This window comes from Natator depressus, chromosome 1 (genome assembly GCF_965152275.1).
Source record: "Natator depressus isolate rNatDep1 chromosome 1, rNatDep2.hap1, whole genome shotgun sequence".
Lineage (NCBI taxonomy): Eukaryota > Metazoa > Chordata > Testudines > Cheloniidae > Natator > Natator depressus.
In genome coordinates, this window is record NC_134234.1 from 319,150,015 (window position 1) to 319,174,469 (window position 24,455).

The window sequence follows — 24,455 nt, forward strand, 5'->3', positions numbered from 1 at the left end:
CCTAACAAAGTTATGAATTTAAGCTTTCAGGCTCATCTTTTGAAACTGTTGTACAAGTTTCTTTGAGGATGAGAACTGAGCGGTCAGATACGGAGTGATCGTTTTTTGAGAAGTGTTTGCCCATGGGTGATAGGACGTTTTTGTCTTTTATCATTTTTCAGTGAGAGTTCACTCTGGAACCCACACAGGGTATCACTAAACAATTACAACCCATATCTGGTGGGGACCACATCTGAAAGAAATCTTTCCTAAACGCCCTCTTCTGGCCTTCAAACAATCCCTCCAAGCTCATCATCAGAAGCAAACTCCTCACACAACTCAAGGCAGCACCAAACCCTTCCATAACAAACACATGCAAAACCTGGAGACATCTCTCCATTGCTATGATGATCAATACTCCCCACAACACACCTTTCAAGATCCCTGGATCCTACACATGCCTATCACAACGTGGTGTACCTCATCCAGTGCACTAAATGCCCCAATAAAAACTATGTGGGTGAAACGAGACAATCACTATGCTCTTGAATGAACTCATACAGAAATATGATAAAAGACAAAAACATCCTATCACCCATGGGTGTACACTATTCACAAAACTATCACACTGTAACTGACCTCTGAGTCCTTGTCTTCAAAGAAAACTTGCACAACACCTTCAAAAGACAAGCCTGAGAGCTTAAATTCATAACTTTGTGAAAAGAAAAGGAGTACTTGTGGCACCTTAGTCTTAGTCTTTTCTTTTTGCGGATACAGACTAACATGGCTTCTACTCTGATAACTTTGTGAGACACTAAAAATCATGGATTTAACAAAGATACTGGATTTATGGCTCACTGTAACAATCTATAATCCACTAATCTTCCTTTGTCCTGTGACTGCAAAGGTGTTAACTGCCTACCTCACTTTCAGTGGTCTCTTACAACCTGTTAACTCCTTATGCTAAATAATCTGTTCCACCTAATATTTAGCTGTGACACCTTGAGTACCTTTCCCAGACCTGAAGAAGAGCTCTGTGTAAGTTTGAAAGCTTGTCTCTTTGGGCATGGCTACACTGGAAACTTAAAAGTGCTGCCACGGGAGCGCAGCGCTTTGAAGTGCGAGCGTGGTTGCGCGAGCGCGCTGGGTAATCCATCTCCATGAGGGGATTAGCTCCAAGTGCTGGGAGCGTGGTTCCCAGCACTCGGAGCCTGTCTACACTAGTGCTTTAATGTGCTCAGACTTGCTGCGCTCAGGGGGGTGATTTTACACCCCCCTCCCCCGAGCCAGCAAGTTAGAGTGCTATAAAATGTAAGTGTAGACAAGCCCTGAGACTAACAGAAGTTGGTCCAAAACAGGGTATTATCTCACCCACCCTGTCCCTCATGTATCTATCTATCTATAGTCAGGCAATTATTTCATGGTTTAGAGTAGTAACTGGGCATTCTCCTACTTCTGTCTTGGTTCTTTGGATTCAGATGCAAAATGTACTCAAGACTATTGCAACTTAAGGAATTTTATACAAAAAAAATACAAAGATGAATGATCACATTATAACCATCACTTGAGATACAGGGACCCTATAACTATCTGGAAATATTTGTGAGTACAACAAAAGTTTGGGATAGTCGGAGGCCTATATGACATGGCTGCCAGTTCCCTTATGGCCCAGAGTGTTTCTAATGCTCTAGCCTGTAATCTAACAGAAATCAAGCAGAACCCTATCTACAAGATGCCTTATTAAAATTAAAAATGATCTTTAAAGGTATAATTTACTCGTGGTGTCTCTCCTGGTATTAAACAAGTGCTAAATGCAATGAAAATTATCTGGAGTGACAGGCCTTAATAGACAAATAATCATGCAGATTCTTAAAGACATTCCTCCTTACCACCTATTCAAAGTATACATTATAATGCAAGAAGGCTACAGAAAAATAATCTATGTATACAAGCAACTATAAGTCTTTACTCAAATCTCCCAAAGTCCACAGATATACATATGATATTCCTTGTACTTGGTTGTTCATTTCTTTTTCCTTATTAACACATGAATTAACTTAAAAGGGGGACCTGACTTTGAACCAAATCAATCAATAATTCTGGCTCAACTTGTGCCAGTGAAGGATTAATGTCATTGCCTTCATTTTCAAGGAAATGAGCTACAGATGCAGGCAGCACATATAATAATTCATGTGAATTAAACTAATCAAAGATATTGAATTATTCAGCAGTCCTAGTGTAGAAATCTGTGTTCTTTCAGAAAGAAAAATCCACACTAGTCTTCTTCCTTTTAAGAAGAGCAGAGATAATAACCTTTATTACACCAGATGACATGATTACAGAGGGCACGTCTACACTTACAGCACTGCAGTGGTTCAGCTGTACCGGTACAGATACACCGCTCCAGCGCATGTGGTGAAGACGTTCTATGGCGATGGGAGAGCGCTCCCGTTGGCATAAAAAACCATCCCCACGGGCGACAGAAGCTATGTCTCCCGCTGACATAGCACTGTGCACACTAGCACTTATGCTGGCATAATTTATGTCGCTTTGGGGGTGTGTGTGTTTGGAATATTCACACACCCCCAAGCGACATAAGTTTTGCTGACATAAGTCCTAGTGTAGACATAGCCTCATTTAGCAAGAGTTAGGCAGAACCCTTATAATTGTCAGCACCATGATCATCAAATGAAGGTGTAGAAGAATGAAGAGACGAAAGCTGTTTACACTACAAGTGTCCATCCGATGAAGTGGGCTGTAGCCCACGAAAGCTTATGCTCTAATAAATTTGTTAGTCTCTAAGGTGTCACAAGTACTCCTGTTCTTTTTGCGGATACAGACTAACACGGCTGCTACTCTGAAACCATCAGGAGAAAGATTCCATTCTGCTGAATAGACTTTGCCACTTAACAAGACACAAACCTTCACATTTTTTTTCAAAATAAAGTACATTTTAATTTAAGATTTGATTTGGTTACTTTAGTAATTCCACAGTATGAAACTCTGCAAAAGATCTATTACCCAGTCAATTTGTCATAGAGTGGTCATATGTTTAAGAGCATAAGAATAGCTATATTGGGTCTGACCAATGGTCCAGCTGCCTCAGTATCCTGTCTTCCGACAGTGCCCGGTGCCAGATGCTTCAGAGGGAATGAACAGAACAGGGCAATTATCAAGTGATCCATCCCAGCCTGCCAGCCCCAGCTTCTGGCAGTCAGAGGTTTAGAGACATCCAGAGCATAGGGTTGTGTCCCTGACCATCTTGGCTAATAGCAACTGATGGACTTATCCTCCATGAACTTATCTCATACTTTTTTGAACTCAGTTATACTTTTGGGCTTCACAACATCCTCTGGATGTTTAAATTTGAATGTTAAATTTGATGATTAAAGTCAGTATTGAATGAATGTGAACAAAAACTGTTTGATGCCTTTTCCCAGTAGAATTCATTAAAGGAGATTTTAAAAAAATCTGTATTGAGAGATTAATGTTACAGATGAGCATGCACCAAAGCCTCAGATCTTATTCCCCTCCTCATTGCTGAGCTTTAGAGCAGTTCATCCACAAAGCCCCAGCTCCAAATCAGCTCCTTCTGTTTTGGGTCCAGGTCTGATCCAAAACAAAAGGGGCTCCTCTTCTCCAAAGGTACCTGCTCCTTCTCACTCCATCGGACCCATTCCCAGCAATGATGAGAATGAGAACTCCTCTTTCATCTCTCTGTTGGGAGAGCTATCCCAGGAAGACAGCAAGAAGGAGAGGCAAAGCTGCTGTCTGGCGGAAAGGTAACAGCAGGCAGGGGAGCTGATTACCAGCAGACTAGCAGACTGCTACCAGCAGACTCTGTGCATTATATTTATATAGGGGCTGTTTTTCAGCTTTCTCCACCATGTATTTCAGCAGAGATGGGATATGAGAATTTGTGTGATCCCCCATGTATCCTAATAACATTGAGAGTGGGATTGGGAGTTCTCTTATGTACTCTGGAAAAGCAGGCTGGATTTTTTTGTGCTCCTTTGTGTATCTGGGCAACACTAAATTTACTTCTACAGTTATTTGTTGTTTGTTATTCCCCACATAAGTTTAGTAGCAGGGCAAGAATGATTTAAAAGGGAGACAAGATTAATTTCCTTCTACTCCACTATAAGGGAGCAGAGGACAACTGAAACCCTCCGTATTTCTGCAGGATATGAATCGAAATTCGAGACACAGAGCATTGTCCTTGCACTGGTGCAGAGTACTGATTTAAACATCTTGGCATATAAATTATTATAACCCAACGTTTTACTCACATAAGGCATGATTTGTGGATACTTTATACTGAGGACCACTTATTTTCTCCTATTCCACAACTACTTGAAATGTTATAGAATTTGAAGCTGTTCTTACAATTAACAAGAAAAACTGCCAGCAAGGCACGAATCTGTCTCTTCTCTCTCCCCTCCCTTCTTCCTTTGTTCTTTTTTCAAATGATTGTTCAACACTAACTAGCATCTTTAAAAGAATAAAAAGATAAGTGAAGAGGAAGATGGAAGGAAAGATTTAAGAAAGGAATGAAACGAGGGAAAGGACAGAAGATTTTATCCCAGGAACAAAAACTCATTATTATACTGTGATTGGGTCGGATTGTCAAAAAGCACTTAAGTGTCTAAGGACTACAAGTCCCAATGAAAGTCAATGGGATTAGTGCCCCTTAAATCACTTAGGCATCTTTGAAAATCCCACCCACTGACTCATTTTGATCTAGAACAACAAATCAATGAATTTCAGAATCACATCTATGTGTTAAATTATAAAAACTTTCCTGTAACCTTCTAGATGGTGAACAGATTTCCCTGTTTACTGGGAACATCCTGGTGTCATGGCCAATTAATCTGAAACCAGATTTTGTTCCAGTTTCTCTCTATGGACAACTCCAATAGAATTTATTTAAAAATTACCTCCTTTCATAGAGGAATCATCCTACGAAGCTTAATAGAGAATCATATCCCAGTTATAGAATTCTACGTAATGGTTCAGGAAACTTACAAAAAGGACATTATTCGCTATTAGAACATACCACAGAAACTGGCCCATCCCAAAACAAAGAATATTCCTATTGCCTGAGACACGTGTACAATCTGGGGAGTTCTAGGATGGGGAATGATCTACATCTATAGAACATATATATACAGTCTCCATATTTTATTTTTAATTTAAATTTCTATTGCCACCATCCTGACCATTTGGAAGCTGATATCTTCTCAAACATTCATGTTGAGGCTTTAACAAAGAGAATAAAATGCCTCACCATTTTCCTGATTCTAAAATGTGTAGAAATACATTAAGGGACTGATCTGAAGCCCACTGATTTCAAATGGCTGTGGATTGGACCCTAAATAACTAATGGATGCCATTTCATGCTATTCAAGCTTCACACTGTCTCTTCTGGAGTGGCCATGACAGCTTCCAGCACTGTATTATTATTTCTGTTGCAGCCTTATACCCTTCATAACTTACTTGCTACAGCTGTTTATTTCGCATGGAACACAGTGTCTTGCTTGGAATGAACCTGGAGCCTAGCAAGACATGAAGCATTTATAGAAGATCGTTGAGAAAAGCTAGTGACTTGCTGCTGAGGGATTTAATGAAACAAGGGGAAACAACATGCATATTCATAAAAGGCCCTCCCTTCTGTACAGCAGAGAATAAAATGCAATACCGCACACAGAAAGATTATGCCTCTTGACTTCATACATGCTGTACATATACACACACGCTATATTTGTCTGATAATTATTAAGTGGCTTCAGGCATCTGAGAAAAAGACAAAAAATGAAGTCCCCTTAGATTTTCTGAAAATAAGACAAAACAAATTAAGAATAAACCAAACATGGAAAACAAGATACAAATGTTTCCCCACACAGTAAAGAAAGATAGCATTGCTTTTCCTTCCCTTAGAGAACATCAGTCTTCTGTAGCTGAGTATCAATGGATTAGAAAATTAAATATCCTCTTTCTAACATATACAGATGTGAGAAAATACTAGCTTGTTTTCAGGTATTGTACTCTTATACTTTATTAAAACCTTGAGTTGAACATAAGGCTCTAAAGAAAAGTTAATAAAATTATTTGCTAACAAAGATCCTTCTGGAAGAACAGCATAAGATATTCTATACTTTGAAATTTATTTCCTTTGTTTCCTCCTATATTGTGAATTGACATTACTCAACTATGCACTTAAGAAATACACAAGTTAACAGTGGGAAGAATGAAAAAAAGATGTTCTAGACCCTAAAATAAAAAGTAAATTCAATTAAAAAAATTAGACGACTAAACCAAAGTGTGTTTTAGTGCAACCTAAGGGTAATACATGTACCTGATAAAAAATTATGTAGGTTTTATGGAGTAATTTGCTCTGTCATTTTATCAGAAAGGGCATTTACTATTAGAACCCATGTGAATTATAAGTAGGATTGCAATTTTATAATGATAACTTTTAAGGAAAATCATGGGATGAACATGATGAAAAAGGCAAAAGATATAGGAATATAATTAAGTCATCATCCAAAGTCACACAGATTTTCTCCTAGTTTTCTTTTTCAATTTCATATGCGTAAAGAATATAGAACAAATTAATAAGACTCCCTCACAGATACTATGTATCCCCATATATATATAGAGGGGAAAATACAATAACCGAATGGTTATTAAAGCATTCACCTGTCTGGTTGTGCAACACAACAGCAGTGCCCCTTGTTTAAGGTTCAGTAGAATAGTTCAGCAGTTCTAGCACCAAACACGTCTTCTATGCTGACCATATATTGTTAAGAGTGAAATCATAAATTCCTAGATAAAGCAAAAGTCTCTTAACCAAACAACATTTCTGCATATGGCTTCATGATACGTAAAACAAAATTAAAACTAAACAATTTAACCTTCTGTATCAATTTTTATTATTGAACAGTGACAATGTTATTAGACCTGTGATTGCCAGCTGCATTTTCAAGATTAAACTTTTCTATTGATTTATTAGCCAAAGGAGCATTCCAGAAGATATAGGACTTCACCTTAACCTGAATTTTTAAGCTTTGCTGGAAACGAAGCTAACAAGGGGTAACATTCTTCCATGAAAACTTTGACAACTGCTTTGTCTTTCCGTTATGTTTGAGTTGAGTTGTTGGCTGACCTCCTGTAATCTTGACTTCATCTCTGACTGCCCTCTCTTGACCCACATACCCAGGGCATACCTAAGGCCAAGTCTACACTACAGACTTCTGCTGGCACAGCTATGGCAGTCAGGGGTGCGATCCTTGACTGGCTGTGCTAGCAATAGCCCTTAGCACAGATGTAGTTGCATCAGCACCAGCAGGACTGCACTTTTACCAGTATAGCTTGTTTCGCTTGTGGGGCATAGTCTTCTTATACTGGTACAAAGCCCAGCTTTGCTGGCATAGCTGTGACCTATACTGGCAAAGCACTCCTTGTGTAGACACAGCGTAAACCTTGCCACTTCTTCCTGCATGACGTCTGCAAGATCTGACCTTTCCTCTCTGCCCACCATCAAAACTCTTTTGCAAGCCCTGATCATCCCATGCCTTGACTCCTGTAATCTCCTCCTCTGTGGCCTCAATGATTCAACCTTGCCCCCCGTGAAATCCATTCAAAATACTGCTACCAAGATCGTTGTCCTGACTTGTCGTTCTGTCTAGATCACCTCCCCGTCTTTATGCCCCCTCTTGCATTGCAAACACAAATGTCTTATCCTCACTTCCAAAGCCCTTTACAACTTTGTAGTGCAGAACTACCTGACCTTTGACCTTATCACAAGATTGAGGTCTGCTTCCATTTTGCCGCTGACACCATCCTGATTCTCTGATTCTCCAGCAAGCACGTTCATTTTTTCTCCCATGCGGCCCGTACAAGTGGGAAAAGCTCGCAGTTGAAATTCCTGAAGTCACTTCAAATCCCTTCTCTTCCATAATGTGTACGTAACCCACACACCTCCTGGGTGTGGTGTTCTGTCCCATCTAGTGGCACTGAGACCACTTAAAGAGAGCGAGAGCAATTAATGAGTCTGCTTTACAGCCTCAGCTAAGAGGCAAGTGGTTTTTAGCTCATGCGGTAGAGACTCATGCACTAAGCTCCAGAGGTCCCCGGTTCGATCCCAACGAGTGGGGTCTGTTGGCATTACGCATACAGGACACAGCAACCTGATACTGACTAGGAAAATGGTGAGTTGCCATTGTTAAGCCTGATTGTCTAAGAATTACACACATCTTATTTCAGAGTAGCAGCCATGTTAGTCTGTATTCGCAAAAAGAAAAGGAGGACTTGTGGCACTTTAGAGACTAACAAATTTATTAGAGCATAAGCTTTCGTGAGCTACAGCTCACTTCATCGGATGCATTCAGTGAATGCTCTAATAAATTTGCTTATGCTCTAATAAATTTGTTAGTCTCTAAGGTGCCACAAGTACTCCTTTTCTTTTTACACATCTTATTATTTTTTTACCCTGTCTCCTCCAGCTGCGACCAGCTTGTCTGTCTCATCCTCCCTTTATATCTTATCTTTTAGACTGCAATACATCTGAGAACATGAGAATTTTACTGTTGAACTCGATTCACCACTAATTTTTCTCTGACTTTACCCAAGGAAGAAAAATAGCAATTTGAGAAGTAGTTAGTGAGGCTATTTTGAGCAGTCGCCTAAGCAGTGCATCACTTTCTGGGTCACTTACAGATTTTTTTTCTTTGAGAGAAATATTTAACAGAGATGGTGGTGGTTTTGGTTCGTTATCCTTCCATCTGTCTGGGTACTTATCTTTCATCACCATAGTATCTCAACACCTCACAACCATTAATTGATTTTATCTTCACTGCACGCCCCTAAGGCAAAGAAACATCCCTATTTTATAAATGAGGATCTGAGGCACAGAGTAGCTTAGTGACTTGCTCAGAGTCACATAAGAAGTCTGTGGCTGAGCTGAGAACTCAGGTCTCCTGATAACTGCACACCAGACTGTGCTTTGTGATCTCTTAATTGCTTTTATTTCAGCAGCCATTTTAGGATAACATAAAACAAAACAACAACAGCACCCTGCCCCCCAATGCTCCCACCCCCCACCTCAGTTCTAAGCCTGGATTTATTTATTTCTTCTGCCCCTCACCCCCCAATTTTTTAAAAATCAAGAAATCTCTGTCTTCTATGACAGTTATGACAAAAACCCTACCTTAATCTGAATTCTTTATGTACATATATGAAAACTTGATGTTTTATTTTAAAAACCGTTTAAAGGGATACTGTCAAGGTTGACAGGCCCAACAGGTAATCTACCCTTAAAGTAAATTAAAAAAAAAAAGGTTACCCTCAGGGCTGACAGGTCAGGATGGTTAAAATACAGGGCTGTCGATTAATCACAGTTAACTCACGCCATTAACTCAAAAATGTTAATCGTGATTAAAATATTAATCGCGATCAATTGCACTGTTCAACAATAGAATACCAACTGAAATTTATTAAATATTTGTGGTTGTTCTTCTACATTTTCAAATATATCTATTTCAATTACAACATAGACTACAAAGTCTACAGTGCTCACTTTATATTATTTTTTATTACAAATACTTGCACTGTAAAAATGCTAAACAAAAGAAATAGTATTTTTCAGCTCACCTCATACAAGTACTGTAGTGCAATCTCTTTATCATGAAAGTGCAATTTACAAATGTAGGGTTTTTTGTTATATAACTGCACTCAAAAACAAAACAATGTAAAACTTTAGAGCCGACAAGTCCACTCCTTCCTACTTCTTGTTCAGCCAATCGCTATGAAAAACAAGTTTGTTTACATTTACAGGAGACAATGTTGCCCACTTCTTAATTACAATGTCACCTGAAAGTGAGAACAGGTGTTTGCATGGTACTGTAGTAGCTGATGTCGCAAGATATTTACGTGACGAAAGCTGTGCTAAAGATTCATATGCCTCTCCATGTTTCGGCCATCGTTCCAGAGGACATGCTGATGACACTCGTTAAAAAAAATAATGTGTTTATTAAATTTGTGACTGAACTCTTTGGGGGAGATTTGTATGTCTCCTGCTCGGTTTTACCTGCATTCTGCCATATATTTCATGTTATAGCAGTCTCTGATGATGACCCAGCACATATTGTTCATTTTAAAAACACTTTCATTGTAAATCTGGCAAAACGCAAAGAAGATACCAATGTGAAATTTCTAAAAATAGCTACAGCACTCGACCCAAGATTTAAGAATCTGAAGTGCCTTCCAAAATCTGAGAGGGATGAGGTGTGGAGCATGCTTTCAGAAGTCCTAAAAGAGCAACACTCTGATGTTGAAACTATAGAACCCAAAACACCAAAAAAGAAAATCAACCTTCTGCTGGTGGCATCTGACGCATTTGATGAAAACGAACATGCATCGGTCCGCAGTTCTTTGGATCGTTATGGAGCAGAACCCCTCATCAGCATGGACACGTCCTCTGGAATGGCGGTTGAAGCATCAAGAGACATATGAATCTTTAGTGCATCTGGCATGTAAATATCTTGCAACACCAGCTACAACAGTGCCATGCAAACACCTGTTCTCACTTTCAGGTGACACTGTAAACAAGAAGCAAGCAGCATTATCTTCTGTGATTGTAACCAACCTTGTTTGTCAGAGCTATTGGCTGAACAAGAAGTAGGACTGATTGGACTTGTAGGCTCTAAAGTTTTACATTGTTTTATTTTTGAGTGCAGTTATTTTTTGTACATAATTCTACATTTGTAAGTTCAACTTTCATGATAAAGTTATTGCACTACAGTTCTTGTATTAGGTGAATTGAAAAATACTGTTTCTTTTGTTTTTTACAGTCCAAATATTTGTAATAAAAAATAAATATAAAGTAAGCACTGTAAACTTTGTATTCTGTGTTGTAATTGAAATCAATATATTTGAAAATGTTGAAAACATCCAAAAATATTTAAATAAATGGTATTCTATTATTGTTTAACAGCATGATTCATTGCAATTAAGTTTTTTAATCGCACGATTAATTTTGTTAATCGCTTAACCGCCCTATGAAAATACCATCTACTTTGCTGGCCACCTGACCATAAATGCGACAAGAGCAGCAGGTTTATTTGTAATTGTGGACCTAATATACACATTGCTTTGTCCTGCTGTTCTGCTGGCTCTCTCTGTTAATAGTTAGTGGAGATGATATTGAAGTATACATCCACAATTTGTAAATTATCTGCTACCTCTTAAGAATGGAAGTTGTCAGGATCAGCATAGGAAAAATGAAAGTGACCCCATACTCCATCCTCAGAAAAAGGATAGTTCGTCAGATTTTAGGCTTCATAGTGAAATCTGAAGAACCTATAACTGTAAAAAAACCATTTTTTCATTTCTATTTTCATATTTTCTTGTATTTTATACATTACTATTCTGCACAATGTATTTACTCAAATGGGACAATATGGCCATGTTGTTATTCTGGGACTGCACCAATAATGGTGATTCCAACTGCACAAAGATCTGCAGTTTTCAGCTTTTGGCAAATCTGCAGTTAGAATGGCTGTATTCTCCCCAAGTCTCTATTTACTTAATTCAGAAAATATTTTATTCTTATTTCTGAAAATGATCCAGTGAAAAAGAAAAGTAACAAAATACTGTTTTCTGCAGCCTGTAAAGGCTGTGGATATTTTAGTGGACTGAATAATTAGATTAGGGTCACATACACTACCCAGAAAGAAATCCCTCTGGGGGTACTTGATTAGTTAATGTACTCCTTCTGTGTGTTGGCAGTATGGCGGATCTAGCTAGCCTTTTCAATTAATTATTCACTCTGTTGTGCTACCATTTTAAAAATACAGGAGCAATTATATTCATGCCTGTAATCTATTAACCTGAGGTCTCCACAAGAGAAACTGATTCCCCAGTACTTCAGTTTTTACTAAAATAACTTGTAAATGCAAGTCTTTATAGAAAGGTTCTGAAGATTGCAGTTTCACTAATAATATTTTTACTGATACTGCCTGTAATGCGAAACAAGCAACTTCATTTGAATTGACAACAACTTCATTCTCAGAGTATTTACTGATCTCAGATTGATGTACAAGGGGGATTTATGCATCTATCTCCTATGAAGAAACAGAGAGAATCACAGGTTTTAAATATACAAATACACACATACATTTTTAATCATAAATAAAATGTCTTTTAAAAAGTGATTCATAGTATACCTGTCATATTTCAGAAGCTACTATACAAATTGGTCAATGGCTTGGAAAACTGAGTAGTAATGAGTTTCTCACTGTACTGGATATGAAAAAAATACAGGAGGGTCATTTACAAACAGCTAAAGGACCCTTTGCTAATAGATCTCCACCTGCTGAACCCTCCAGGAAAATCTACTATCGCCACAAAATAAAAGAGTAGTTAAATTGCTTTTCAATAATCTTAACTGATATGTATTGGTCCAATAGAAAACATGGGATGAATGTATAACTTTCCAGAGTCTTTACAAAGCCTTTAAAATATTTTGTCTAAAGTTTCACCCACAGGCAGGTAACCAAGATGATCCGTAATACCTATATCTCTTTGAAATTAAACAAACTTATAAAATGTCTCAATAGCAGGAATCTATTTAGGATTTCTGGTCTCTCACAATCTGGTCTCTAATTGTCCAATTTACTTTCGATGAACCAGGATACTTTAAAAAAAAAATCAGAATAGCGAACTTGCATTCTTGGAGGTGTGCCAACAACATCCTTGTAGCCAACTGACTACAAAAGTAAAATGCACATAGCTCTTGCTAATGTCTCCCTCCCTCAGTGCCAATGCACTATCTAGCACATAAAGTCAGAGCCATGGGTGCTGATCTGTTTCTATCCACAGGCTGTGCCCAGAGCCAATCTTGGGGGCTCACATGCACAGTCCCACTGTATTGAGGATACAGACGTGTCAAGAGTAACTACAGGTCTCATTATTTTTCCCCCTCGAGCTTTTTTCCTTTTAGAGATAAAATCTTACATATTTTGACAATTAAAAGTCTCTTCCTGTTGCCCTCTGGATTGGCCTTGAGGCAGGAGTGTCCATGAAATGCACAAACAGAAGTCACATAGTTTCTGAGAAGACCCCAGATTTGTTTGCGGTGATAGACTGCCCATGGTTCCTCTGTTAGGAAGTGAAGGAGCAGTTCAAGAGAGGCAGTGTCTTCTAGTGGATTAAGCACAGGTTTGAAAATAATCAACTCCACATGCTGGGCCCTCACTTCTCTCACAAAATGTGGCTGGTAGTGATCTGAAGATTCCCATTCCTCTTCCTTCCTTTTACATAAAATGAATCAGTACAGAACAATCTTGCTAACCAACCTCAAAATATTTGGGCTGGCCTTGGGAACAGTGGTGTGATCACTGTACACAGGAGTCAGGAAGGTTGGTGGTGCATACAAAAATTGTTTTTCAAGCCCATACAAAAATGCCAAGGCCTGCCGTGTCTATGCTAATGAGTTAGATGAGCTGTCCCTCTATGTTTCACCCTCAAGTATACCTGACATATGAGTCATGTTTATGTAACAGATCAAACATGCAACATCTCTTCTAGCCTTTTCTCTATGGAAACTCACCCCCCTCCCAATTCCTTGCTGTCAACCAGACAGTTATGCTTGCTGCACATTTCTTGTGGCATACATTTGGGTTGGATTTATTTTTGTGGGTTCTTTTCATCCCCTGGTACCATTGTCTGCCACGGGCTTCCCTACATTTGAGAGAATCAATGTCTCATATTTTTCCTGTAAAAACATTTTGATACTCTAATTTTCTTCTCAGGTTTCCATGGCAACCTCTGCAACATAAACAGCCTTGCTGGCAGTCTCAAGGGACTGAAATCTCTATCTTCCTTTCCTCCACCATACAGATATTCTTGATTTGGAACATACTGTACTTGTGAATAATTGTCATTCACTGTAAACACACATGCAGTGTTATTGCTACAAAATAGGAGCAGAGGAAACATTTAAAAAATAACTACAGTATTCTACAGAAGTAGTCCACAACATTACAAGTTCCAGTAATTTTATGATGTTTAGGGGCCATTACTGAAGAATAATGCAGGGTTTGTTTTTATTAAAAAAAGAACAAAAAAACAGGGGGGCTTTATATAGGTCATTGTAGTCTTACACAGTCTGCCAGCCATGCAGACGGGGGGGAAGATTACTACCAACTTGTGAGTGGGAATCATACAATCAGAAGAGATATGAATGTTCACTGCAAAGAAACAATATGTGTATGAATTGGAGATACTGAATTTCTCTTTGGGATCATCTAAACAGCTTTCCATCTTAAACATACATAGGATTCTTAAGGGGATTGTGCCAACATCAATCCAGCTTCAGACAGAATAGCTTTTGTCAAATGAAAAAAAAAAAAGACACATATTCAGAGATGCAGAGGAAGCCAGTTTCTGCCCCAGTTTCAGTATGTACACACTACGTGAGGGCATCGTTTCTTAATAAGAAACTAAATGTACAGCTATTAGATACCTATTGTTCTAAATTACAATTTTGGGCCTAATTCTCAGTCCTTACTCAAGTTTAGTGAAAATTCTACCTCTTCTCTTTGTACAGAGACTTTTCTGCAGAGGGAGCCCAGGATTTGAGAAACCAGCAAAGGGCTGCATGAATGTGCACTTAGGCTAGCTTGGAACCCAGATCCATGGGGATTCTCTGTGAATCATCATGCAGCAAGGACCTGGGAACAAATGGAACAGGATCACTTTCCTGGTCCATGACCATTCCCCTACGTGTGTGTGTGTGTGTGTGTGGGAGAGTGTGAGGAACTGTGGTACCTACTCCACCACAGAGGCTAGAACAGAAGCCACTGAGTGGCTCCAGTGTCACTTCACATCCTGCAGAACCCACGTTTGGAGAACTTCCCTGGCACAAAACTCTGATTACCAATGCAATGGGGCCAAGATTTGGGGCTAGCAAAAGCCGTACATGCTAAATGTGGAAATGAAGCTATATTTTATACACTTATAATGTGAGTGTAAGAGTAGAGATCACAGCTGGTCAAGGGTCCACACATCAGGGACAGTAGTAGGTGAGCAGGGGTCAGAGAAATCGCTAGAGCTGGGTTCAATAAGCAAGACTCAGGGTCAAAGTCAGGTCAGGGTCGCAGACCAGAGATCAGAGGTAGTACCAGGCTGGAATCGGGAGGCATGATCAGATTCGGACTGGTATCGGAGAAGAAAGGTCAGGAGCCAAGATGAGGTCCGGAGTTACAGCAGGCCTGAAGACTGTGTTGTTGCACAGAGAACTTCCTGGAGCACCGTCCAGGCTTAAATAGTGTGGTTGGCCAATCAAGGAGCCATAGGGTACTGTCACTCCAGATCCCTTGGGTGCTACTTCCTGTGGTGCCTAATCTCCACAGTGCTCCCTGGCTGTGGCTCTGTATGGCCTCAGCCGTCCCAGGCTCTGCAGACCCAGATTTTCATCTCTGCATCCTTACATTACCACTCTCTTCAAGGGTGCCCGCCCTCTGGGTGGGCACTGGACCTGGTTTATCCGGGTGGTCTTGATGAAACCTTTTTACTGGAACATGGACATGGGCAGCAGCTGCCCAGGAGCGTTCTTCAGGACAACAGCCCTCCCAGCCGATTAGGTAGTGCAGTCTCCCGCTCTGCAGTTTAGAGTCCAGTATAGTGTGGATTATATATTCCTCATGCCTTTAGACTTGGATTGTCAGGGGCGACTGTTGGGACCCATCAGGAAAGGGGTCCTCTCTAGAAAGCTTCAGGAGGGATACACGGAAAAAAAGATGTACGTTAAGGGATTGAGGGAGATGCAATTTGATTGTGACAGGGTTGATTTGCTGACAAATCCATAAGGGTCCAAGGAACTGGTGGCCTATCTTGAGGGATGGCCTGTTTGTATGGAGGTGTTTTGTTGCACGTCAGACCTTCTGACCCATTGCAAGAGCTGGGCCTTCCTGGCATTGATGGTCTGTATACCGCTTGTCGACCCTTTTTGCATCTTCGAGGTAGTCCTTAAACTCCTCCTGGATATGGTGAATTCAGTGGATCCAGTCGGCAGCTGCAGGATTCAGGGAGGCTGCTGGCAAGGCTGGGTGGAAATGAGGGTCGAACCTGCAATTTGCAAAGAAGGGACTCTTCCCCATGGTGGCATGGTCAGCATTGTGGTATGAGAACTTGGCATAAGGAAGGAGGGAGAACCAGTTATCTTGGTGGAAATTGACAAAGCATTGTAGGTATTGCTCTAATACTTGGTTCACCCTCTTCATCTTCCCATTTGTCTGAAGGTGGAACACGGAGGAGGTAAAAGCACGAACATCCATTAGCTGGAGCGCTTCACACCAAAAGTTTAAGACAAATTATGGGCCTCGGTCCAAGATGATACAGTCTGTAAGCCCATGAAGACAGATCACATGAACCACTACGAGTCGAGCTGTTGTTTCAGCAGAGGGCAGGCTGCTACAGGGGATGAAGTGCGCCATTTTGGTCAATTGGTCTACAACAGTCAAGACCACTCTGTGGCCATCAGATTTAGGGAGTTCCATTATGAAGTCCAGGGTGATTGAGGCTCAGGATCTAGGTGGGGTCTCCAGGGTGCCGAGAGGCTTAGCATGGGGAGTTTTGGTCCACACACACAGGACTTCGCCTTGCATACAGGGCCACTGGAAGAAACAGAAAGGTGTGTGGAAAGTTGTAAGGTAGCCAAAGTGGCCTGCCAATGGAGTGTCATGGTAGAGATGGAGCACTTCTAGCCTGGGGCACCCCAGTGGAATGTATATGAGCCCAATGAAGTAGATGATTCCATCCTGTGTGGAGCATTGCATTTTGGTTCTGGCTCTCATTTGCACAGGCTGTTCCATCACCTCCTGGGCTAACAGGTTGCCCTGCAAAGTAGATTGGATTAGATCAAGCAGGTGTTGCTGTACTGTGCTACTAAGGAAGTTGCAGAGTTTTAGGAGACAGGGTGATTCTTGGTTAGGTTCCTTGCCCCTCTTGGTAGAATTCCCCCTTTCAGAATAGAGCATTGACTTTCTCATTCCTGGTTCTTGGGTGATAGGTAATGAAGAAATTGAACTGAGAGAAGAATATAACCCACCTGAGCTATCTTTGGTTCAAGGCTCGTGCGTTCCACAGATATTCGTGGTTCTTATGGTCAGAAGAGACTTGCACTGGGTGTTGGGTTCCCTCAAGGTGATAGTGCCACTCTTCAAAGGCTGATTTAATTGTGAGTAGTTCCTTATCTACTATATAATTCTATTTGGCAGGGGTAAGTTTTTGGGAGTAGTAGGTGCAGGGGTGCAACACTTGTTGTGGAACTTGCCTCTAAGAAAGTATGGCGTCAATGGTTACACTGGGGGCAACAGCTTCCACTATGAATGCCTGGGCCGGGTCAGGGTGTGCTAGAATGAAAGCAGAGGTGAAAGCACTCAAAAGCACAGTGAGCTTTGTGCGTCCAAACAAATTTGACACCCTTGCAGAAGAGGTTGGTCATGGGTGCTATTTGCCCTGAGAAGCCTGGAATGTATCATTGGTAAAAATTCATGAAGCCCAGGAAGCACTGTAACTCCCGTGGGGACTTGAGCACTGCCCAGCTACAGATGGCCTCTGCCTTCTGGGGGCCCATCTTGATTCCTTCTAGGGAAATGGTGCAACCCAAGAATTCTGTGGAGGACTGGTCAATGGTATCTTTTTCCAATTTCACAAACAGGCCATGCTTCTATAATCTTTCCACGATGGAATGAACATGGTAACAACGCTGCTCAGGATTACCTGAAAGCACAATTATGTCATTGAGAGATGATTAAATACTGGTCCAGGATGTGTCTAAATATATCATTCATGAAGTGTTGAAAGGTTGCAGGAGTGCTGGTCATCCTGAATGGCATTACTAAATATTTGAAGTGCCCACAGGAGGTTCAAAACGTGGTCTTCCATTCATCTTCTGCCCTGATGTGCACTAGGTTGTAAGCATCCCAGAGGTCTACTTGGTGAAAATTCTGGCAGATCGCTCACAATCTAGGAACTCCAAGATTAAGGGCAGGGAGATAACGATTTTGGACGGTCTCCTGGTTTAGGGCCGTCTAAACAAAGGTGTAGCATTCTATCCTTGTTTCTGAAGAAAAAGGATAAGAGCCCCTACTGGAGAGGTGGAGCACTTGATGAAGCCCTTGGCCAGGTTTTCCTGGATGCACGCATGAAGGGTTGCCAATTCTGGATTGGACATCACATAAACCCATAAGGGACCTTCGCCCATCTATGGGGAAGTCATAGTCCCAGTGTGGAGGTAGCATGGCTGCAATCTTCTTTTTAAAACTTCCACATAATCCCAATACTTTTCAAAAGATAGGGACTCTGGCTTAGGAGTGACTCCTTCTGGCTAACTGCCATCTGGAGTTCTCCCACACATGCTGTCACTTCCAATCAGCTACAGGAGCCTGGAGCAGAGGATTGGGGCCAGTTGCGCATAAACAGACGTTTCGGCAGCATTCAGATGGGAAGCTGATCCTCTTTTCTTGCAAGGAGATGCAAGGGTCACGTTGCTCCAGCCAAGTGATACAGAGAAGTAGGGGGAAGTGTGGTGAATGGATCACATTGAACTGTTGTACTTCCTGATGGCCCTGGATTACAGCCTCTAGAGTACTGTTTCCTGCATTACTGGCCCCAAGGACAGGAGGGACCCATCAATTGTTTCTAAAAGAACGGATGTATGCTTTTAATGGAGGGGGATTTGTAGTGCTCAAGTGGCTTTAGCCTCTAAAGAAGTCATCGGTAGCCCTGGAAGCAACCAGGGCCCATTGAGGGGGAATCCATTTGGCATCATCCATGGTATGTAACTTTATTCATACTTGGAAGTATGGGGAGGACCTGCATATCCTGGATTGCGTTTCTCTGCAGGTCTTGGGGATAGTTCCAGAGCACAATGCTCCAGTAGTGCCCAGGCCGCACCCCCCAACCCAATATGGTTTGGGCTTGCTTGTTTCCTGATTCCTTAGGGGTCAAGGTCTGCAATGGGCAAGAGGCCATGGCACGTGCTGGTGCTCCACAATAAAAGTGTAAGTTATTGTGCTGTTGCCGTTTCTTTTCTTCCAGGGTCAAGCATCAGTGGCTCAGATCAACCCACATTATTTCATGACTGGGCACTCAGGCTTTTGGTCTAGGGTGTGGGTGAAGCAGTGGCAGGATGCCCGTCCTCTCCTTTCGCTCCTGCAGCTAGTTGTCAGTGCAGAGAGAGAGGTTAATGAAAGCACCCAAGCGGGTCAGGGTCTCAACATAGGCTAGCCCATCCTTTACTTCTTCACTAAGTCCACACTGAAAATGATGCAGTTGGGCTGCCTTATTCCACTCAACGTCAGTCACAAGTTGATGGAACTGGGCAGGACCATCATTCGGTGGGTTCCACCGAACAAATCAGTGGGACAAATCAGTGGGACAAATCAGTACCCGCTGGCTTAGGGGCCCCACTCTGCATCTGCGGCCAGGCTGGCAGGACAGATCTGGCCTGGTGCTGGGCGGGCTGCCTGCTGCTGCTGGCAGTTGGCGGTGCCTACCGCAGGGCTATCGTTGACAATAACGCCACGGCGGCTCATGGCTCCAGCCGGGGTGGGTGACTCATTGCACCGAAACGCGGGTGGCAGAGCCTCGGTCGCGCAGGGCAGCAGCTGGGACTCTAGTCGCGTGGGGCGGCAGCCGGGAGCCCAGGCAGGCGGGGCGGCAGCACCCCCCGCACTCCTAGTTCTTGCACCTATGTCTTCCAGGGCCGACCATGCCGGCCAATTGCACTGGCCTGCAGGGCTCCCCAAAGTGCGGGGCCCACAGCAGTCGTCCCGATTCGCCCTACCCAAGGGACGGCTCTGGAACTGGGCAGCGTATGAGGCAGCTGGCTCCTATCCTTGCTGGGGCCTCGTAGTTGCGGCTTCAGCTGAGCAAGTGCAATGAAGATGGTCAAAGGTCGCTGAAGACACTCACAGGAAGGCATACCAGTCCATTAACACCAGGCTGTCCTGCTCCAGCGGGAGGGAGGTCCAATCCAGTGCTACCTCTGCCTGCAAACTGATCGCTAGTCCCACGTGGGCCTGGTAGGTGGGATACATTAGAAGGCGAAGCAGGAAAAGGAGACGGCATTGGTTCAGGAGCCCCTTGAACTTCTGGCAGTTCCCATCAAATCGCTGGGTAGTGGTACTGCAGGGCCCTGTACAGAGGGCAGTGGCCCAACCTGAGCCTGGAGGACAGAATTCTCGTCCTGGGACCATGCTAACTGCTCAAGGAGTATCTGATTTTCCTCTAAGAGCTGTGCCACTTGGAACTGCAGCAGATGGTTCTTGGTTTGGAGTTGCATGACCCGCTCCTGCAGGTCTGGTACACCATGGGGTCCAATGGGTGATGGTAGATCCACCCCTTCCATATCCCTGTTAATGGGCTCCTGCGGAGGAGGTTGGAAGTGGGTCTAGGCAAACTGTAAGAGACGAGGGCCTAGGTGGTCTGGTCACAGCTGGGCTGGGGTTCACACATCAGGGACAGTAGTTGGTGAGCAGGGGTCAGAGGAATCACCAGAGCTGGGTTCATTAAGCAAGAGTCAGGATTAAAGTCAGTCTGGGATTGGAGACCTGCCGAAGTACCAGACTGGAATTGGGAGGCAGGCTCAGGCTCAGAGTCAGGCTGGAGTCAGAGACCAGAGATAGTACCAAGATAGAGTCACGAGGCAAGAGTCAGGGTCAGAGTGGAACTGGAGACCAGAGATCAGGAGATGAGGTGAGGTCTGGAGTTGCAGCAGGCCTGAAGTCTCTGTTGTTGCCCACACAACTTCCTGGGGCACCCTCCAGGGCTAAATAGGGTGCTGGCCAACCAGAGGGCTGCAGGGTACTGTCACTCTGGGTTCCTTGGGAGTGTCTGTTTTCCACAAAGCTCCCTGGCTGTTGCTCTGCATGGCCTGCAGGTGGCACTGTGAGTATCAACTGTTCGAGCTCTGCAGATCCGGATTCTATTCCCCACATCCTTACAGTGAGTATTGTAGTAGGTTTTCCTCCTCTTAGGCAGGATTTTCAGAGTAACAAGTTTATGTCTCCATTTAAGTCTTACTGTATACTATTACATCTTCCCTAGCTACAGAGATGGTACTTAAAATGGTAGATTTCAGAGTAACAGCCGTGTTAGTCTGTAATTTGCAGAAAGAAAAGGAGTACTTGTGGCACCTTAGAGACTAACCAATTTATTTGAGCATACGCTTTCGTGAGCTACAGCTCACTTCATCGGATCCGATGAAGTGAGCTGTAGCTCACGAAAGCTTATGCTCAAATAAATTGGTTAGTCTCTAAGGTGCCACAAGTACTCCTTTTCTTTCTTAAAATGGTAGAGTACATGAAACAAATGTTGATTCTGAATATGAAGAAAGATCTATTATGACAAATAAAGAATATGGGAGCTCCTCTGAAAATCAAGATGGTGCGAGCTACAGGGGAGATATTCACTATATGCTCAAGAGCATGATGTACGGCTCTGTAGAACTAGAACCGAGGTCTGTTGAGCCTGGGATAGTTGATATTCCCACATCACCATGGGGAGGCTGTACAGAGCCCTATCCAAGGAACGCTCTCGAGATTAGGCGCCACAGGAAGTACCACCTAATGATCAATACTGACAACACCCAGTGGCCCTTTGTTTGATTTATGAGCATTATTTAACCCTGGAGGTTGCTTCAGGAAGTTGTCTTGGACAACCACGCAGGCTTCTGGACTGCTGCGAATCCAGACTACACCTCGCTTTCTGATCTCTGGTTTCCAACCCCAGGCTGACTCTGACCCTTTTGTTTATCAGTCCCAGTTCTAGTGATTATTCCGATCCCTGCTCGCTGGCTACTGCCTCGTGGCCATCCTTGACTGGTGAACACCAGCCGGGACTGCCTACACCCTGGTCCCTTACACATGAGATTTTATAGCCTTTATTTTAGGTTTGTTTTTTTAACTACATATTTTATGGGTCACAAAATTATCCAACCACTTTTAAAATCAACCCACAATATGGTGATGCAGCAAAGCAGCAGTGATGCTTTTTCATAAGTGAATAAATATAATATCCCTCGATCTAATGGAATCACATCACTCACCTCTATGCCTGGAACGGCCCAAGAGATTGGACATAACATTTTAATGTATATTGAAGAAAGATGAGGTCCTTTTTAGAGACACTTTACACATATTATTTACTTAGTTAGTTTGATATTTTCATTTCCTCTGAGCCCTAGGCAGTTGTGACTCATCATAGCTAAGGCTCCTGACTTTGAAGTCGGAGAAAGACAAAAAATAGCTCCAATAAAAACTTAAAAAACTTTTCTAAAACACTTTTATGGAACATGTGGCATAAACAAAATACATGGTAGTAAGATGAAGTAGAAAGGTTTTATCAGCAGTCATGGATGACCTATATAATTTCCTTGTGGCTTCACACCATCCCAAACTCATGTTGATAAAGACTTTACACAACATTATCACAGGTTATTGGTCTTACAGTGATTGCCTGATAAAAGTTAAAACTATACAAAATCTTTCTAAGGGTAGGTAAATGCTTTGCTATCTCATGCACAAGGATATAGTAACTGCTGACATTTTAGTGGGAACCTCTCTGTGTGTATACATATATATTCACACACAAGCACAAGGTATACAGTGTTGCCACTTTAAAAACGTGGGAAACCACAAATTCTTGCACACATACCATGCAGCGGACATTTTAGACTTGTTCAGCTGACTGACTAGGCCTATAAGCTTTGTCTTAATTTTAAAATGTTTGAACAAAGGTAAGGTTTAAAAGAAAATGAAACTTCACAGCTTCAAATGTAACTGGAGGGCGTGCGGGGGAGGGGAAATTGTCTCAGAAGAAAAAATCCAAAACAGCAGGGAAATGAAAAGTGTCCTTAGAGTTGGTCCTAGAGGTTTGCCACTCTATTCGTGTTGCAGCACTTCAACATATGTGTGTACAGCTGTGTCAATACACAAACATACCCACTATATCTTACCTTTTTAATCACTTCATCTGTGCAGCACAGAAGTCTGCATAATTAATGTCTTTCAAAGCTATCATTCCGTCATAGCACGAGTACTAATTTTTCATCGTTCTTTGCAATTAGTGTTCCGAAAAATCTGATGTGACCTTTTAAGTCAACCATCACAAGTACTTCACTCCTAGACAGCTTCTATTTTCCTTGAAAAATGAAGTCTACATGGGACCCTTTTCACACTGGAAATGTATACTATACACTATAATGAAATAATAATGTCAAAAATACCAGTCAAAAGATCAATTTTCTGGAAAGATGTTTAAGAATATCATTTTCAATGAAAGCATAAATGCTCACAGCAGTCTGAAAATAAATTTTGATTGAGGCCAGTTATGAATTAAGGAATATAGACTCTCAAAGTGACATACCTGCCCCATGCTGCTGCCATTGTAGATTCTTTCTTAACTGGAACACATGAGGAGTCAACAACATTTGACTTGTTCAGTTTATAGCAGAGACCACAATCTGGATCTAGCATGCATCCATTACAATAACTGAAAGAGAGAAACAAACAGACATGCTAAACAATATTTTCTTTACCTATACCTGTGAAGTGAAACACTTACCTACGAGTTTGTACTGAACATGCCGATTTAAAAGCATGAAGTTGTTTGTCTTTTCTTCCTCCGTGCCACATTCTAGTGAATGGGCAGTTCTGCATCCCCTATCAGTGCTGCTGTGAATAGTAAAATAATGCATACTAAATTGCAGCTGATCAAATACTCAGGTTCTAGGAAAATACATGTGGAACATTTTTGGTCGAGAAACAGAGAAAGTACCTGTAAGTGTATGAGGATGGTGAAGACCCTAGACGAAGAAAAAGCAAATCTCACATAATCTTTACACAGAGGTGAGTAAATGAATCAAATGATTTTTTTAAAGAGGAATTTAACCAGAAGCTAAATTTAATTAAAATCTACATTTATAAATAACTGTTTTATTATAAATGTTTGTTATAAATAACTGACAAATAACTGTCATATTTGTACATTAATCTTACATACCAAATGGTTAAAATGAAGGCTAACACACAGTATAATGTGACAATTACAGTTACAATGCCCATATATGTTGAAACCTTTTAAACCACTATATGAGAAAATAATCTTGCAGAAAGAAAAGAGTAGCTGTATAGCTATTTGTTTCATAGCCTCTCTTCTACAACATAAAAGACAGGGAAGAAGAAGGATGGTCCAGTGATAAGGGTTCTAGTTTAGGCCTTAGAACAGTGGTACTCAGCCAGGGACCCGGGGAGGCTGCGAGCAAGTTTCAGGGGGAGGGGGATACCAAACAGGGCCAGCATTAAACTCGCTGTAGCCCAGGGCTGTGAGCCCTACCACCTGGGACTGAAGCCAAAGACTGAGCAATGTAGCTTTGTGGGGGCCCCTGTGGCATGAGGCTCCAGGCAATT

General features: G+C 41.9%; 1 protein-coding gene across 3 annotated transcripts in view; it reads right to left on the reverse strand.

Annotated features, from left to right (window-relative positions):
- The window catches only part of SLC2A13 (solute carrier family 2 member 13), a 390,525-nt gene that overhangs the window by 40,995 nt on the left and 325,075 nt on the right, over positions 1-24,455 (reverse strand). For all 3 annotated transcript variants that reach the window (XM_074942450.1, XM_074942448.1, XM_074942449.1), the window contains one exon: positions 23,413-23,538. In XM_074942450.1, coding sequence (XP_074798551.1) covers positions 23,413-23,538 — 126 coding nt within the window. The remainder of the gene's footprint in view (positions 1-23,412; positions 23,539-24,455) is intronic.